Below are 18,408 nucleotides of genomic sequence, written 5' to 3'. Positions count from 1 at the left end.
GAGGGAATGCAGCATTGTAGCTAGTACTGTCTGCTTAGCCAGTGAAGGTGCTGAGAGCTTGGTACCAAGTGCATTAAACCCTTTATTCTTCTTTGTCTTTTCCAGAACATTTAAGACTCCGTGGTCAGGTAGCACAGCAGAGGCACAGAGGCTTCACGGATTTTTCTGAGTCTCTGGTTTTATTGGCAAGATCAGGATAATAATACTTACCACAAAAGGTCTTTGATGAGGATTATACCCAAGGTTCTTGGCATGTGGCAGGCACTCAGTAACTGTTGGGTCCTTTCTCTTCTTCGCCTTTTAACACCCTGTGGTGGCCATCGTGTGTGGCAGCACTGTGACAGATATGGCCAGTGGAAACATACAGCCTAAGAGCCTGACATTGATGTGACTTTTGTTTAGCTTCTTAGTAGAGCAATCTGAGGAGGTGGCTTGAGCCTGGAGTGCCATGGCCACTCCATTTTAGTGCTTCCTCCATCTCTGCTCCAGTCTCTGGAGTACTGGCGTGTCTACTTGCTGGTCCCACTGCAGGTTCAGACGCCAGGGTATCTCCTTTTGGTAAATTGGGTCCGGGGATTATCCCCCCCCCCCCCCCCCCTCCCCGTTGATGTCCCGGTCTGACCCGTCAGGCATCTATTTGCCTGAGGCCCAGAGCCAGGCCAGTGGGCAGCTATAAGCCACTAGGAGTGGATTCACCTTGGAAAAGATAAAAGCCATCCTTGAGTAGGCATTGCCCTGAGAGGGACTTGGCCAGGGAGGTGCAGAGACACCTGGGGAGACAGGAACAGCCTTGAACTAAGCTGATGATTCCTGACCTTCAAGGAATTAAGAGTGGCCCCGTAGCTGACCAGTTACCTTCTTCTGTGTCCAAGGGATAAGCAGAGTGAGGAGCGAGGTGTCTGGGCTGGGATCCAGAGTGACAGCCCACAAGAGGAGAAAGCACAGGTGGTTTAGCCATCCCGTCTTGTGAACAAAAGAAAGCAAACAAACACAATGTTACTTGGTGGTGATTATGGTCCAGGCAGCATACTAAAAACTTTACGTGTATTATTTCATCTTCTCAATAAAACTGGGTGCCGGTGTTATAATCACTGCTTTATGAATAAGGATACTCAGGCTCACAATGGGGATGTCACGGGCCCCAGATCACACAGTAGGTCAACAAACAGTGGGGTTGGGACTTGAACTTGAAGTACTTGAAGCTTACATACTTTCTGTATAGATGAAATAAAGTTGCATCTGTCCTTTTGCATATATACCCTCACCTGGATGAAAGTTCTGAGAGTCTGGAAGGCAGAGTCTCTGATTCCCTGAGAGTCTCAATTCTTTCTTCTGAGCCATGCCTCATCTCCAGCCTGAGAAGGACCTTGAGATTATAGACCTGGCGGGCTTCCCTTAAATGTTCTCACAGTGGTGAAGACTATGTGTTTCACGCTCTATCAGCTTGGCCTTAGATATTCGGCCCTTTTGGCCACTCTTAGAAAATTCCAGGGATAGCAGAATAATCGGGATTAATCCCCCCCCCCCCCCCCCCCATGTACACATCAGGGCAGAGTGTGTGTGAACCATAGCAGCTTCCCAGACCCCAGGCAAGGCTGCCATGTTTCCCAGGGAACCTTGGCTCTAAACTCTGCCCAAAGATGGAGGCAGAAGTACTTGTGCTCACTTAGTGGGTACATAGGGGCTCCCTAGGATTCTGAAGCAGCTAGAGCTGGGCACCTGGTGTGGTAGTGGAACCATCAGAAGACCTGCTTGACTGAAGGTAAACAGCCTCTGATGGGACAAGGTCTGGATTAGGAGTCGGAAGACCTGGGTTCTAGCTCTGGTTCTGCCCTGATTGAGTGAATTTGGGAAAGCCCCTTTTCCTCCTGTACCCTTAGTTCCCCCATACATAGGTGGGGCATGTTAGACCAGGTGATTCCTGATGTTTCTTACAGATCTAAGAGTAGCTTCCATTTCTGATTCTTATGTTATGGAAGTGATCACTACTTAAATTTATAATGACTCTTGCCCCTGGAGACCCTCAGGGTCATAGCCAAGATCATTTGACCCCTAACTGCTGGCTCAATTTTGGCAGACCTGAGCATGTTAACTGATCCAGAAGTTCTAGGCTTTAGTACCACCTGAGCCTTGCTCTGCCTTGTTGCCTTGGCTCTGTTCTCTGCCCTTGTTCCTTGTCCCCAGGGGCTCCTGTTCCAGTTTAGGTCATTGGGATTTTAGTATGATGCTGCTGCCTAGTCCTCCCAGGACTTGTCGTTCAGCTTTGATTCCTGTCCCTGTGGCCGTGACCTTATTGCCAGGGGCAGGCAGATGTTTGTGACACTACTTCCTACCACCTGCCGCCCTTCCCACTGGCTCTGTGTGTGCTGTCCCACATTTCCTGCTGTCCTGAGTTTATGTTCTTCTTGGCTTTGGGATCTTGCCTATTCCATAGTCGGCCTAGTAAATGTTGGTTGATGTCTGCCACGTGCCTATGTTGACCACACGGTGGTGGGGAGGGAGGTAGATACAAAGATAAAAAAATACATGTCTGTGCCCTCAAAGAACTTCCAGGTTTGTAAATCCTTACTGTATAGAGTGGATGTGCTATTAGAGTTGCATATGAAAGGCCAAGGGAGCAGGGAAGATGGAATGATTTATGCTGAAGACAGCAATTGAACAGAAATGTTGTTTGAACTGGGTTCTTAAAAACAAGGAGTTTAGCAAAAGGAGGATATTCCAGGCAGAGGGGATAACATGAACTGAAGCTGTGAATCTAGATCTGTTCTAACTCCTGGAATGGTCAGGATGCCTGCCCATCCCAGTGGGCCAGCCTCAGTTTGTGGTCTAGCTGCCTGTCCAGCCTGTCCCGTCCCCACCACCCATCTTTCTGATAGGATTACTGTCTGAAGGAAAATAACTTCCACAAACGTTATCTCATTTGATCCCAGCATGATGCTGTGAAATAGACCAGACTTGGAATGATTATCCTCCTTTTACAATCGAGGAAACTGAGGCCCAGAGAGGCTAGCTAGGAATTAGGAGACCGCCAAGACAAACACCGATTCCCAGTGTTTCTGAGGGCCTTGTTCTGGGCTTATTCTGCAGCCATGGTCCTGAGTCATGTTCCTGGTTTAAATTCTGCCCACGTTTGGTTGAGGAGCACCAAATCCCAGTCAGGGAGCTCAGTGTACATGTGCATGTGCATGCACACACACAGCTATTGGAGCAGGAGCGGGAAACGTGGAGATAAACAAGAGTGGAACCAGGGATTGGGTAATTGTCAAGCCCGGATGCCATCAACCCTCACTTTGCTGCAGGACTAAAGCTGTTTGTTGGAGGATCTACCTGTGCACTGGGTCTGGGTGAAATCTGTCAGAATGAGTGGGAAAGAAGCTATTTTTAGTTTGCAGAGTCACTCACTCGGCTGTGCTAGCTGAGGTTTGAGCCAGTCCCCTACGCTTTCCACAGTGTTATTTCAGAAGGAGAAATACCACTCGGATGCTGTGTAAAACCCATTAACGAACCTGGAAGTTTCCAGGGCGTCTTTGTCCTGCAGCTCCCTCGGAAGGCTGCCCTTCCTGAATGACCTTCCTCCTTTCCTATATTTAATGCATTTCTAATTTTAAGTTTGTGTCAAGACCGTGGGACTTCGGTGCCCTAAATAACACCGAGATCTACCACCAGCAATCAGCTGAGTCCGGAGGGCTCTGACAGAATTCAATACAACCTGAAAAAGCATTCCCAAGTAGCTCTCTGGTAAGTAACCTCTAGCATCGTTGCCGTTCTTGGAGGAGCATGAGGTCTCTGAGACGAGGCAGCCCCGGCAGCCCAGACCTTCCAGGTGTGGCAGGTTTTAGAGGCCACCCCAAATGGGGTAGCCGTGTTCACCCAAAGACTGTTTTGGTTGGGAGGTTAGCATGGCTAGCATATCTGTGCTGCAGCTGCTGACCTGGCAGGAGGAGTAATCACACAAAACGAACGTGGAAGCAGTGGACTGGATTTGTCCGTGTGAACACTCGGAAGAGACCGGGCTGTTTTGTTTGAGAGGGATGCTGAAGGACACGATAACAGCAAGCACTTCTTTACTACCTGCCGTTCTCTTATTTACTCACATTTATCATCTCTTCCCACTAAAATATTGGACCTGGGAGTGCAAGGGCCTTGTCTGTCTCGTTCAAAGCTGTGTTCCCGGTGTCTAGAATAGCTCCTGCACTGTGTTGGTCCTCAGTGGATGTTTACTGACTGAATAAATAAAAACAGAATGGAAGAAATGGTTTCAGTGGTACATGACCCTCGTCAGCTCCTCTGCACTCTCTCCCTACAATCTGTGCTGCTCAGTCCCAGGCCAGCTCGGGAATAGGCATTTCCATGTGTGGAGACATTTGGGCATCACATGTCCTGCAGAGCCAGAGAACAGATAGGCTCTGACCCCGTCGTATGTTTGAACAACCCAGAAGTTTCTTACGGAATCTGTTGATAATGAGGCTTGTAGTCCTTTAGTGCTTCACAATTTACCAAGTGCTGTCACACATGTTCATCTTCAGTTTTTTCCTTTTATCCAGCAGATGCTTATGTATGCCTGTCTGTCCAAGGACTACGTTAGGCAAACGGGGGAAGCAGAGAAGGTGGAACAGTTCCTGTGTCAGATGCTCGTGAGCTACTGGCAGGGCTCAGATCAGTTCATTACGGGACAAGCTGAATGTGACAAAGGCCGGAAAAGAGTCTGATAATGATTTCCCGTGTCCTTGGGGACCTTTTCTTTCTTGCATTTGCAGCCCCTCTGGTTCTGTTGGATCCTGTAGGGTTGGGATGTGGGGTGGTTGGGGTGGGAGGTGGTGACTGGAAAGGCTTCCTAAATTGGAAGCTTTGACATTAAATTATTTCTCAAGGGAGCTAATGCAAAATAACAGGGGAATCTTGGCAAGAGCTTGCATTAGGAGGAAAGCAGAGGAAGAGCAGCCAGATAGAGACTGTGTATTGACAAGAGAGGGAGAAAGCAAGCCAGGAACTGCAGTGTTCTCAGAAGCTAAGGAAATTTCAACGGGGAGGTCAGGGAGGTCGGGGGCGGAGAAAAGATGGCTGGGTTTGGCGATGGGAGGTTTGTGGTCTCACCTCTGAGGGACTGAAGCTGGGACATAGGGAATGAAGAGATGGCGAGAAATGCAGGCTGCGGGTGCATTTCCAGAGATTCTGTGGCCAGAGGAGGATGAGAACAAGGTCGGGAACTGGGAGGAGAGCTTGGCTCGAGTTAGTTTCGTGAGCTTGGGGAAACTGGAGTGTGTCAGAAGGCTGAAGCAGAGGATTAGAGAGAGAGAGAGAGAGAGAGAGTGCACTGTGGGTAGAGATGCAGGAGGCAGGGGGTCAGCGGAGCAGGGCGCCCAGGGAGATGAGAGAGGCTCGAAATCTCTGTGAAGGGGTTAGTGATAAGACGGAAGGACGCTTTCTTGCAGGACAGGAGTAAAGAAAAAAGGGGACATGCGAAGATGGAGGTTTGGAGGTGGAGAAGAGAAGTACTTTCATTAAAGTGTGTCCATCTTTTGTCATCATGTTGCATCTTCCTTTTATTTATTCAATAAATGTTTACTGCATCCCAGCATGACCCACACACAGTGCAGGTGCCAAGAATTCACAGAGCAGTGACAGAGTTGGTGCCCAGTGCTGTCACACGGTACTTATTAGTTGCTACAGTAATTATTAATATGTCTGTCTCTAAACCAAACATTGAGTTCTTGGAGCACAGACACTGTCTTATTTATCTATGCGCATGGAGGGCCCAGCTTGATCCACAGTGAGGCACTGGTGCAACTGTGCTGAGAAAAGGATGAGAAGCCCTGTTGGGTGGCTTAAGTCTTCCTGGTTAGGTTGAAAGTCAGCTTGTCTGCTGGAGTGATGACGTTAATGTGGGCAGGCCTCCGGGCAAGGATGCGTTGGCTTTACTCTGTAGTGAGTCCATCCGGCAACTACTGGGAAATGGCAAAAAAAAAAAAAAAAAAAAAAGACACTTTTACTGGCTCTGACCCCCAAGTGGTGGGCAGGACAGTTGTTGCTGCCCTCATTCTGGGGGCGAGGGAGCAGAAGTTGAGAGAGAAAGCTGGCACGAGCTCCAGGTTATGCAGCACATGGTTACCCGGTTCAGGGCCTGGAACCCGGCTCACAGAGCCCTCACTCTTCTCATGGCCAGCTCTGTACACCAACAGCTTCCTCGGGACGGTTCTGACCAGAATGTGGCCGTGTGCTCTGGCTTTGGCTCTCACTAGGTGGTAGTTCTCTCTGACGGACACCTAGCAGCTCTCTCCAGACTTGCAGTCTAGGTCACTGTCTAGTGAGGAACAGCAGGAGGACAAGGATAGCCCCAGCAAGGACAGGGGCAATGAGGTTCACTCACGACTGTGGTCAACCATAGTCCTGGCTGGGGTGGCGGGGCTCACAAGCCAGTCTTGAATGTAGAGTGAGACCTAAGTTGGAGTTTCTGCTCTGTCACCCACAATCCGTGTGACTTCAGGTCAGTCAGACCTCTCCAAATTCTGCTTTAATCTTGCCCACAGGGCTATAAAAATATGCAAATAAGATCTATAAGGGTTTTTGCAAACTCTAAAGTGACGTACAAGTGTTCTATTGGGCTCATTGGATATGAGCCACTCTGTGCTTCAGATGCGGGTTTTGTTGTAAGTATGGGTCAGAGCTGCTCATCTGTCTTAATCACTTGGGATCTTAGGAGCTACATAGAACTGTCCTGGATCTTGTGATAAACACTTCCTAGAATCAGAATCAGTGAATGTAGTGGAGGCCAGATGCTTGGTAATCCACGACCAGTCTCCACGCAGTGCCACAGAGTGTGGATTCCTGTTGAGGTTAGCCATCAGTGTCGACAGCAAAGATGTTTCTGGCTGGCTTTCTCCCAGCTGCAGAGCAAATTCATCAGCCCTGATTTAAAGTCCCAGTGACCTCATGTGTCACCACCATGCTCTGCAGCATTACGACTGGCCCAGGCTGCACTCAGGGTCACCCTAGAGCTGACCAGCTGTCTTTTGTTGCATTTGACCTTGAAAACTGGGTTGTCCCAGGGTGAAAGTAAATCATGCAGAGGTTTAGAGGGAAAGCAGAAGCCAATGAGAGTTTAAAGGAGGCTGCGGTGGTTTGATGAGAGAAATGTGAGCTCTGTGAAGGCCGGTTGGCCAAGGGACTAAAACTGTCTCCATCTCTGCCACTGTCCCTTTAGCTTGGACCCCCATTATCTACCACCTAATTTCAGTGGCATTGTCTCAAGGGAGAACCTGTTGTCTCTACTTTGGCCTCATTCCAGCTGCCCCCACCCAGCTGCCAAAATGATGTACTAAAATATAAATCAGATTTTGTTATGCCCTTAAACCTTTTTTTTTTTTTTAAAGATTCTTAATAATACAGAAAAAAATTCATTCCCACAATAAACATTTATTGGAAACCTACTATATGGAAGAAACTTAGCCAAGTCTTTATGATATAGAGGAGGATAAGACCCAGCCTCTTCCCTCAAGGGGAAGGAGAAACACAGTCTGTAATCTCCACAGCCAGTGTGCAAAGAATGGGTTACTAGAGCTTAAGTTTTGGGGTTGCTGTTGGCCTTGTTCACCACTGTATGCCCATCACCTTGATTAATGACTGGCACATAGTAGGTGCTCAGCAAATAATTGTTATAGGGATGAATGTGTGCCCTTACTTTTCAAAGGCTTCCCACTCAGGATGAAGTCCAACATCTCTGGCTTGATATAAGAAGCTCTTCTTGGGGCACCTGGGTGGCTCCATTGGTTAAGTGTCCAACTTTGAACATGATCTCACAGTTCAGGGGTTTAAGCCCTGCGTGGGGCTCTGTGCTGACAGCGTGGAGCCTGGAACTTGCTTCATATTCCCTGTCTCCCTTTCTCTCTCTCTCTGCCCCTCCACTGCTTGTGCACACGTGTGGGCGCTCTCTCTCTCTAAAATAAATAAATAAACCTTAAAAAAAATTAAAAAAACAAAAGTTCTTGATCCTGTCCCTGTCAGAATATCCAGCCTCACCTCCTACCAGTCTTTCCCTTGCATTCTGCATTTCATCTGTACTGAACCAACAACATTATCATATTGTTTGATACTTCTGAGTCTTTGTACATGCTGGTTCTTCTGCTTCCCTTTGCCCTTGGCTGCTGGGACAATTGCTACCCGTCCCCCAGTGGGTAACAAGGATGATGTCTTACATTCATCTCAGTATTCCTGCCATCCGGCCTGACAAACCTGCTTCTTTTTTCTTTCTTGATTGAATTTTTCTTTGCTTGGTGTCATTACCCACTTTTCCTCGACTGTTGAGCTGCTGTCTCTGAAGCTCTTTTCCACCTTCCCTCTACCTTCCTTGTCCCTCATCCTTCTTGAGATTCCAGATCTGGAGTTTGCTGTGTGCTGGCTAATGGAACCTGGCCTTCCTTTTGTCTTTCTGAAACACCTTCTCCCTTCCACGTGGGCCCTGTCCAGACAGCTGGGCCTCTCTGCCAGTTCCATTGCACACGAGCTATACCCTGAATAGGGCATGGATTTTGCCAGTCTCATTACCCAGGGACTGGACTCTGTGTCCTGGATCCTGATCACTGTCTGGGACCTTGTTCTGAATGGCTGATTCCTCAGTAAGATGCCATCTGCTTTATTTTGAGGGTTGAGGCTGCTTGGAGCTTCCTGCGTGGAGGCCCTTTTTGGTATTGGCACTGGCCCAAATCAGCCCTCTCACTGCCAGGCCCCTCACTTTATATTGGATGGCTGTTTGAGGAGCCTGCCCTGTAGTCACCCCTCTTTCCCAAAGGTTATTTCCATCTAGTTCCAGCCTCTTCTTGGCCTGAAGTATCCTGAGATGCTGAGGCCTTGCCTGGTAGGCACCTCTTGCAGTAGATAAAGAGAAACGCTCTGGTTACTTCCAAGGAAGCAAAACCAGGCCATTCTTTTGGGGTGTGGCTCTCAGAACCCCAAGACCCCCATTGGTGGAGGGACCACTGAATTATGACTAGAAGGGAGAAGTTAGTCTTCGTGTGATTACGTAACTCCCTTTTGTGATGCAGTGGCTCTCTCTGTGGGAGCACTGTCAGTGGTGGTAGGGACCTCCCACACCTGCAGATTGCTGTTTGGAAGGGAGCTCTTTTCCCTGAACGCCTGGTATCATCCAACATTGGGGGAGACTGGCTGTGGGTAGCAGAAATGGAAGAAATCAGAGATGTCTTTGCAAAAAGACAGTTTCTACGACAATCAATTGTGAGGCTTTTGGCTTTTCAAAGAGGTCAGAAGTGTGAGAGGAAAGGGAAGCAGGAGGCAGAGTGGAAGCCTGCTTGTAGGTGCTGGGAGGCTGCCTGTAGCTCCCATGAGGACCTTGCCATATGCCACTTCAGGAGACCTAGCTGGCTGGGGACGGTTGCTCACGGCTGCTGAACAAAATGTAGGTCGTTGTAGCCAGCACTCCCCAGGATTGTGTGAGGAAAGTTCCTCACTCCAGAAAGGTAATTTAGTCATTCTTGAGGATCTTCTTTGTGGTTTTATTTCCACGTGATTCCTTTTGAGTGAGATTTTTTTATTAATAGTCTGGAGCATGCATATCATTTGAAGATAGAATATGTATGAAGGAACAATAAACAGAAGAAGGACTTGGAAGAATCAAGAAAGTTAATGTTATGGTTTCATTCTTGGACAAACTGCTTTACTTCTCTGAGCCTCAGATTTTATGTCTGTATAATAATAATTATTTGGCCTACCTCTTCAAGTTGTCAAAATGAGGTTGTGAATATGAAAACATTTTGTAAACTATGAAGCAATAAATGTAAGTTATGTTAGTCGATTTCTTTGTCATATCCAGCTTTCTCTGGGTTTTCAGGAAACCTCAATTTCCTATAGCTCTTTGGAAATGGTTATTTGTTACCATAGAGCTGGAATTGATGTGAATCGTTTCCATGATTCTTCTGTTCCTCTTAATCCATCAGTACTTGTTGAGTACCCAGGTTGCATTTGAGCTGTGGACTTAGAATATGACAACAGGGAGGACACAGTCCTAAAGCTCTGTGAAGTGGGATGTGATTGATAGTATAAGTCTCCTGCAGGTAAGAGCTGAGAACTTGTGAACAGAAAGATCTAGAGGTGGTGTCAGGGAAGAGTAGTTGGTTAGGTCTCTTGAGTCTTTGGGAAAGCCTCTTCAAGCAGATGACATTTGAAGGCTGGGCCAGACTGAATTTGAAGGGGAGAAGATCAAGTCTCTTTAGGCTCCTGAAGGATCTATGGGAGCTGGTTCCTTAGAGGTGATAAATGTGGGGATGTTGTTGGCAGGCTTGAGTACTTAGTTAAGAAAGACTTAATTAGGAACAATAGGAATTTTTAGAAATGATAATGTTAGCTCCTATATATTGATCACTGTGTACCATGTATTGTGTTAAGCACTGTATAAATATCACTTTCTTTGTTTTCTCAATGTTTATTTTTTATTTTTGGTAGAGAGTGTGAGTGGGGGAGTGGCAGGGAGAGAGGGGGAGACAGAGAATCTGAAGCAGGCTCTGTGCTGACAATAGCAGGTTTGAACTCAAGGACCGCAAGATCATGACCTGAGCTGAAGTCAGATGCTCGACTGACTGAGCCACCCAGGAGCCCCTAAATATCACTTTCACTTCTTACCACATGCTGGTGAAGCATATACTATTTTATCCCTATTTTGCAGGTGAAGAAACTGAAACTTGATGAAGTAACTTGTCTAAGGACACAGGAAATAGAGCTAACATGGTGGCGTGTGATGGACTAGAGGACATGCAGGTGCCTAGATAGTGGTTTTCCAGGTTGGAGGACAAAAAGGTAACTGTGAATGGTGCTCACCTCACCACCACCCCTAGAAGTCCAGGTGGTTCCAGAAGAGGTGGAGCCTGTGACAGCTCATTATCTGCTTCAGGGCCTGGGCGCAGGCTAGGGGAGGTGAGCAGAACCAGAGCGGCTTTCCTTCCTCAGAAACCGCCACTTTAAAGCTGGGACAATGAAGTGTGCCTTTGAAGAGCTGAGAAAAGATATTTTATTTCCTTATGATCCCTTCTTGGGCTTCTGTTCTCATTCAGAGTGGCAGCAAGGATGAGTTTCAGAGTATCCCAAGCCCAGCTCCCTTGCTTGCAAACCCAAATTGTACCACTTCACAAGGTTCAGGTTACAGTTTACCCAGTTGAATTCTTTTTGGACAATTCCAGTTGCCATTTCAAATATAAGCTACTTGAGGACAGGTAAGGTACCATGTCTCGGTTGCAGCTGTATCTTTAGGGCATGGCACAGTGTCTGTCAGAGAGCACGTGGCTAGGATTTGTTATGGAACTGAATGGAAACTTTTTCTCACTTAGAGTCTGAGTCACGTGTGGCTACTTTGATTTTACTCTAATATCTGATCACCTCATCTGTGGTCATCTTCCGGAGGAGAGCATATGGTGCTACAGAGTGGGCACTGTATTTTAGGGTTGTTTTGGATCCCATGCCTGTCCTGTTGGGCAGGGGGTAAGGGGCTATTCACACAGGGGGCACCTGGAGAAGCCTTGGGAGAGCTCCACCCACTCTGAAGCCAGCTTGGAGAGACCTGCTGTGGGATAGCTGTGTTGGTAGCTAACAGAGTTGTGATACATTACTTCTGGAAAGAGAAGAACAAAGACAGAATGCTGACTCCTCTCGTTGTCTCAGCATGAGGGTCGTAGAAATATAAACATCTTCCTTCATCTGCAGTACTCCATCCCTCAGATGCCTTTTTAAAGGTGAGGACACAGAGGCATGTAAATGGTACATTTCCCTTTGCACTCCTCAAGGTGAAATTTCTGCTACTGCACGGGGACTTGCAGGAGCAGTTCTGTAGTTGCTGCTTTACAATGCATTTATCATTCTGCTCCTCTGGCACATTTTGCCAAGCTGCATAATTCCCCCGTTCCTTCCTACACTCACCAGCTCTGTGATGATGATGCATCTGGTGGCCAAAGCCTCCCCGATCAGTCTGTGTTATAGTGTAAAGAGCAATGTATTAGCTAATGATGACAGCAGGTGGCATTCACCAAGTCCCAGTGGGGTGCCAGGTTTTCTGCCAAGCGCTTTCTAGACATCATCTCTTTAATCTTCATGACAATCCAGCAGAGTTGAAATTATTCTTCTTCAGTTTGCAGATGATGAGAGTGAGGCTTGGCGGTGGCTACTTGTCCAAGGCCACATGACTAATAGGTGACATAGCAAAGCCTATGCTATAAGATACCAGTTTCCATTTTGAACTCTAATGTGTGAGTTCACTGTGGGATCTGGGGCCAGAGACTCTGCTTCCCTGGGCTTCAGTTTCCTAATCTAATGAGAAGCATTCCAAGGGTCTTCCAAAGCTCTAAACCCAGTGCCATTCTGATTTGGTTAGATCTCTTTACCTATCTGGATTTCCTTAAGCTTTGAGAATTTTTATTTTGTTTTATAGTGGCAGGCTAGCTGCTATGTATTCATTCTTCACTAAAAACATTAATATCAGGCAATTAAGAGTATACGTGATGTAAAATAGCACGGGTCAGTACTCTCCAGTAAAAATGGTCTGTATCGGTCCAGTCCAGTAGCTGATAACCACGTGCGGCTACTGAGCACTTGAAATGTGACTAGTGTGACACAGGAACTGAATTTTATTTATTTATTTAAAAAAATTTTTTTAAATGTTTATTTATTATTGAGAGACAGAGAGAGACAGAGCATGAGCATGGGAGGGGCAGAGAGAGGGAGACACAGAATCCAAAGCAGGCTCCAGGCTCTGAGCTGTTAGCACAGAGCCTGGAGTGGGGCTCGAACCCACAAACCGTGAGATCATGACCTGAACTGAAGTCAAACACTTAACCGACTGAGCCACCCAGGTGCCCCGTGAATTTTAAATTTTATTTTAATTTAAATTTAAATGGCCACATGTACAGTAGCTACTGTATTGGACAGTGCAGGTGTACATAGTATAATAATATAAAACCAAATAGAATATATAGATTCTTCCATTCTCATCTCATTTGTAACATGTCTCCTGTATTCCAACTAAGGCTTCTGATTACCATGGTTAATTTTTCTGGAGGTTTAATACTTGATGTATTGTTCCACTTGTATTCTGCTTTCAAATTTTAGCATACTCAAATATGCAATATTGCATCATTTTTCTCCTGCTTATGAGGAAAATAGAAAAGATGGATAGTGCTATGTCATTTTTCAGATAGGGAAACTGAGGCATAGAGAGGTTAAATACGCTACTAGGAACTGAATAAATACTTTTTGCATGGATAAGTGATTTACCTAAAGCCATTTTTGGAGTTTTAGACCCAGGACTAGAAACTTAGGTCTTTTGATTCCTGGCCAGAATTTCCTTTATATTTCCTAACACTGGTCTGCCAAGCATAGAGTAGAGAGACTCTGCTCATTGAAATTCTTTCAATGTTAGTGGGGGAACTTTTTCTTTTTATTTGATTCCTTTGTGTACTATTTGATTTTTTAATTCTATGTAGGCATCACTTAATTATAATAATAATATAGATATTTGAAAAAAATATATGAAATGCTGAGTCTGCATAATGGAATTGTCCCTGTTTTGTAGTTGTTTAGAGCTGTCATGCTAGTCAAACAGACAAGCATGTTTTTCATGTGGAATCTGTGGTCAGAAGAGGATTGAATCCTATCCTGATTCCATTTCTGGTAATGGTGAAATAGTTCTTTTGGACCAGCCCTCTCACAGAAAAAACAAGTATAAATTCAGACAAAATGTAAAAAAGAACTACCTGATCGAACTGGAGAGTGACCAAAATCAGGCCCATTCTTCACAAAGATATCAAGGTCCTGAAGGTCAAGGAAAGGAACGGTTCCAGATTGAAAGGATTCTAAAGAGACAGGGCAACTAAATGAAATGTACTATAGGGAACTAGATTCTTTTGTTGTAAGGGACATTACAGGAACTAAATAGAGTCTCAAGTTTTGTTGGTAGTTACATACCAATGTTAATTATTTAGTTTTTTAAATTTAAATGTTTATGTATTTTTATTTATTTTTTAGAGAGAGAGGGCATGCGTGGGGGAGAGAGGCAGAGGGAAAGAGAGAGACAATCTCAAGCAGGCTCCATGCTCAGTACAGAGCCTGATGCGGGGCTTTATCCCATTACTCTGGGATCATGACCTGAGCCAAAATCAAGAGTTGGATGCTCAACTGACTGAGCCACGCAGGTGCCCCAGCTTTTTAGTTTTGATGGTTGAATCGTTGCAATGTAGAGTGTTGACAGTTTGGTTGACAAATACTCTAACATATTTCTGAGTGGTAGGGCATCGGTTTGCCTAATTCCCTCAGAGATCATTCAGAAAAAAATAGAGAAAGAGGGAAGGTAATATAGAGCAAAGATGGCAAAGTGTCAATATTTAGGGAATATGGATGAAGGGTAAACAGGAGTTCTTTGTATAGTTCTTGTAACTTTTCTCTGAATTTATTTCAAAATGAAAAGATTTTTTAAAACTTAATACTGAATGGTAATGAAAATAGAACACAAACATTTGTAGGATGTAGCTAAAGCAGTGTTTTGAGGGAAATTTATGTCTTTATTATTATTTTTTTTTTATTTTTATTTTTTTTTACAAGATAAAGTGGGTATTTATTTGTACTTAAATCTATCATAAACCACTAGCCAAACTGGTCCTATCATCACGACACATTAAAATATAAAAACAGCTTTCTACAAATACTGGAATAATGAACACGTCAGGAGTTGTAGTTAAACCAGCACAGGGGGCAGAGGAAATCAACGACGTACATTATAACTTAACCCTCCACCATTAACAATTGAGGTTGTTAAGCCTCACTATCTCAGAAAATACAAATAATCCTTCATCACATCTTTGTTATTTTTACTTCCTATTCTTGTGGTTAAATTCTGGAGCCTAAAGATATACAAATTAGTATTGTATCTAGTTATCTAGAGCCAGAAACGTATTTCCGCATGTTGTTCAAAGCAGCCAAAGCTACGGAATCCTCTTTGATGAGACTCCTGCCGTTCCCCCTTGATGGACAGAATAAACATAATGAAAAACTGAATTATCAAGGCAGACAAATCCTAGAAGTAATACAGCCATCGCCCAAATGGAGATGGATTAATACACTCATGGTCACACGACTTCAGGCTGTATGTTCAGGGTAGTTTGGGAATAAATCCATTATTTGCTGGGCACTAAAATACTTAGCCGTTTGCTGTATTACACTGTGGCTTTCCCCAGTCGTTTCTAAGATGGACTGCAAATCGCTGACAGAATTTTGCTGTAACTGTATCTGGGGCTGCAGGGATTCCTCTCCACAGTCGTGCAGCTGACTGTTCCAGGCCTGGCCATTCCAGGCTTGGGGGCACCAGGTCTGACTGTTCCAGGTCTGGTTGCTCCACGACTGACTGTTCCAGGTCTGGTTGCTCCACGACTGGCTGTTCCAGGTCTGGTTGCCCCATATTGGAAGGTTTCCCGAAGTGTTCATCAGGTATCCCTGAGTCACAGTGTTGTTATTCTTTGGCCAGTTGTTTTTTTGCCACCTCTTACATTTCATTCTCTGGTTCTGGAACCAGGTCTTAACCTGCTTATAGCTAAGGTTCAGAATGTTGGAAAGTTCTTGCATCTGCTGGAGACTGAGGTATTTCTGTCTCTGAAATCTATCATTGAGTACATATAGCTGGGTCTGAGAGAAGACGGTTCTGATCTTCTGTTTCTTGCCCTGAGCTGGATCGTCCTTCTTCGCGGTGATCTCCTCTGCAGAAGTGGGCAGCACTTTTACTCTGGGGCTGGTGGAAGAATCGGGGCTGTCCTGAACAAGTAGATCCATGCAGGAAGGAAGAGGAGAGACGGTCTCCGTGTGGGGGGTCTCAGCAGATGACATTTGCAAGGGTGCATAATTTTCTTCAGGCCCATCAATCTCAGGCACTGGAGAAGAGTCCCTAGAATCGGGCGCTTCGGGGCAAGGCGGGCATTGGGGCTGAGCTGGATCCGTATTCATGTTGCTGAGTTGAGGGAAGAGAGAAAAAAAAGAGGGAGATGCAGGCTTACGTGTCTAGGTGGAAGAACTTAAAAGAGAAATCTGAAGATCTCCAGATGTAAGAGTATCAGAAAGACAGGATGCAGTGGCGTCACCACCGAAAGGGCCAAGCGCCAACCAACCCAATTTAGCAAAAGGTCGAAATTTATGTCTTTAAATGAATATATTAGGAAGAAAGGACAAGATTCAGTGACTTAAGGTTCCATCCTTAGAAGCTGAAAAAAGAGAAATTAATCCAAAATAAGTAGAAAAAAAAGGGAAATATTAAAGATAGGAGCAGAAATTAGTGAAATAGAAAAAAGATAAAAATAGGGAAAAATAATAAAACCAAAACCAATTCTTTGAAAATATCAATAAAATTGATGAAGCCCTAGCTGGACTGATAAGAAAAAGGAGAAAAAGATTGTAATGTACCAGCGTCAGTAATGAAAGTATGTAAGTCACTACAGAGTCTACAGACATTAAAGGATACTAAAGGAATATTCTGAACAACTTTGTGCCAATAAATTTGGCAAATTAGATAAAATGGATGACTTAAAAAAATACAATTTACCAAAACTGACACAAGATGAAATAGAAAATCTGAACAGTTATACATCTGTTAATTCATTATCAAAAACTTTCCCACAAAGAACCTTCTAGGCCTAGATGGTTTAACTGGTAAATTTTATCAGATATTTAAGAGAAAAACACAAGTTTTACACAAACTCTTTCAGAAAATAGAGGAAGAGGAGTGAATGCTTCTCAAATCATTTTGTGAAGTCAGCATGGTTCTGATACCAAAACTTGACAAAAACCTTACAAAAAAAAAAAATTATAGACTAGAATCTCTCATTAACAAAGATGCATACATATCTTTAACAGAATATTAGCATATCAAATCTGGCAATATATAAAAAGGGAAGTTCGTCATGACCAAGCTGTGTTATCCCAGGAATAAAAACTTGCTTTAACATTTGGAAAAAAAAATGTAATTTTCCATACTAACAAAATAAAGGAGGAAAGCCTTATGATCATTTCAACAGATGCAGAGAAAACATTGAGAAAATCACAATGTGCTATCACTGTATATTTCTTAGGTATAAGTAAGACAAGACAATAAGATGAGAGATAACAAATGTTGACAAGAGTATGGAGAAAAGGGAACCCTTGTACACAGTTTAGTGCTAATATAAATTGGTATATACATTATGGAAAACAGTAGGAAGTTTCCTCAAAAAAATTAAAACTAGAAATATCATATGATTCAGCAATTCTACCTCTGGTTATATATCCATAGGAAATGGAATCAATATCTTGAAGAGATCTCTGCACCTCCATGTTTATTGCAGCATTATTCACAGTAGATATGGAAACAACATGAGATATGGAAACAACATAAATGTCCATTGATGGATGAATGGATAAAGAAAATGTCATACACACACACGCACGCACACACACACAGAAGAATATTATCCATCCTTTAAAAAAAAAAAAAAGAGGAAGTCCTACCATTTGTAACAATATGCATGAACCTGGAGGACATTATGCTAAATGAAATAAGCTAAACACAAAAAGTCAAATGCTGCTTGATCCCACTAAAATGTGGAATCTAGGAAAGTTGAACTTATAAAAGAGTAGAATGGTGGCTGCTGTGTGGGGAATCAGGGAGTTGTTGGTTAAAGGGTAAAAATGGGTTAGTTATGTGAGATGAATAAGTTCTGGAGATTAATGTATAGTGTGGTGACTATAGTTAATAATACTGTATCATATACTTGAAATTTGCTAAGTGTGATCTTAAGCATTTTTACCACACACATGCACACAAAAATAGTAACTGTGTGAAGTGATGGATGTGCTAATTAGCTTATTGTGGTAATCATTTCACAATGTATGTCAATATCAAATCACTTTGTACATCTTCAATATATATAATTTTTATTTGTCAATGATACCTCAATAAAGCTGGAAAAATTTGACATCTATTTGTGATAAAAACTCTTGGGAAATTAGAAATAGAAGGGAACTTCTGCAATCTAATAAAGGGCATTTAAAAAAAATTTTTTTTTTTAACGTTTATTTATTTTTGAGACAGAGAGAGACAGAGCACGAATGGGGGAGGGGCAGAGAGAGAGGGAGACACAGAATCGGAAGCAGGCTCCAGGCTCTGAGCCATCAGCCCAGAGCCCGACGTGGGGCTCGAACTCATGGACTCACAGACCGTGAGATCGTGACCTGAGCTGAAGTCGGCCGCTTAACCGACTGAGCCACCCAGGTGCCCCAAAGGGCATTTTTAAAATGCAAATGTCATAATTAGTGGTGAAAAATTGAAAGTGTTTCTTCTAAGATCATAGTAATGCCAGTGTGTTTTCTCTCATCATTTTTGTTCAACATTATACTGAATGG

The 18,408-nt window shown here is 44.1% G+C and overlaps 2 protein-coding genes across 2 annotated transcripts in view; one reads left to right on the top strand and one right to left on the bottom strand.

Annotated features, from left to right (window-relative positions):
- Positions 1-18,408, top strand: part of SERGEF (secretion regulating guanine nucleotide exchange factor) — a 237,539-nt gene that overhangs the window by 52,511 nt on the left and 166,620 nt on the right.
- On the bottom strand, positions 15,124-16,136 carry LOC131487558 (homeobox protein NANOG-like). Its single transcript, XM_058688398.1, has one exon. The coding sequence runs from the start codon at positions 15,979-15,981 to the stop codon at positions 15,124-15,126; it is 858 nt and encodes a 285-aa protein (XP_058544381.1). The 5' UTR covers positions 15,982-16,136.

The sequence above is a fragment of the Neofelis nebulosa genome, chromosome 10 (genome assembly GCF_028018385.1).
Source record: "Neofelis nebulosa isolate mNeoNeb1 chromosome 10, mNeoNeb1.pri, whole genome shotgun sequence".
NCBI lineage: Eukaryota > Metazoa > Chordata > Mammalia > Carnivora > Felidae > Neofelis > Neofelis nebulosa.
Note: the sequence above shows the minus strand (reverse complement) of the source record. Positions and strands in the feature narration are given on the sequence as shown.

What these genes read in the sequence shown, in the direction of transcription:
- LOC131487558 (XM_058688398.1), bottom strand. Translation starts at nt 15,981, where the DNA reads ATGAATACGGATCCAGCTCAGCCCCAATGCCCGCCTTGCCCCGAAGCG.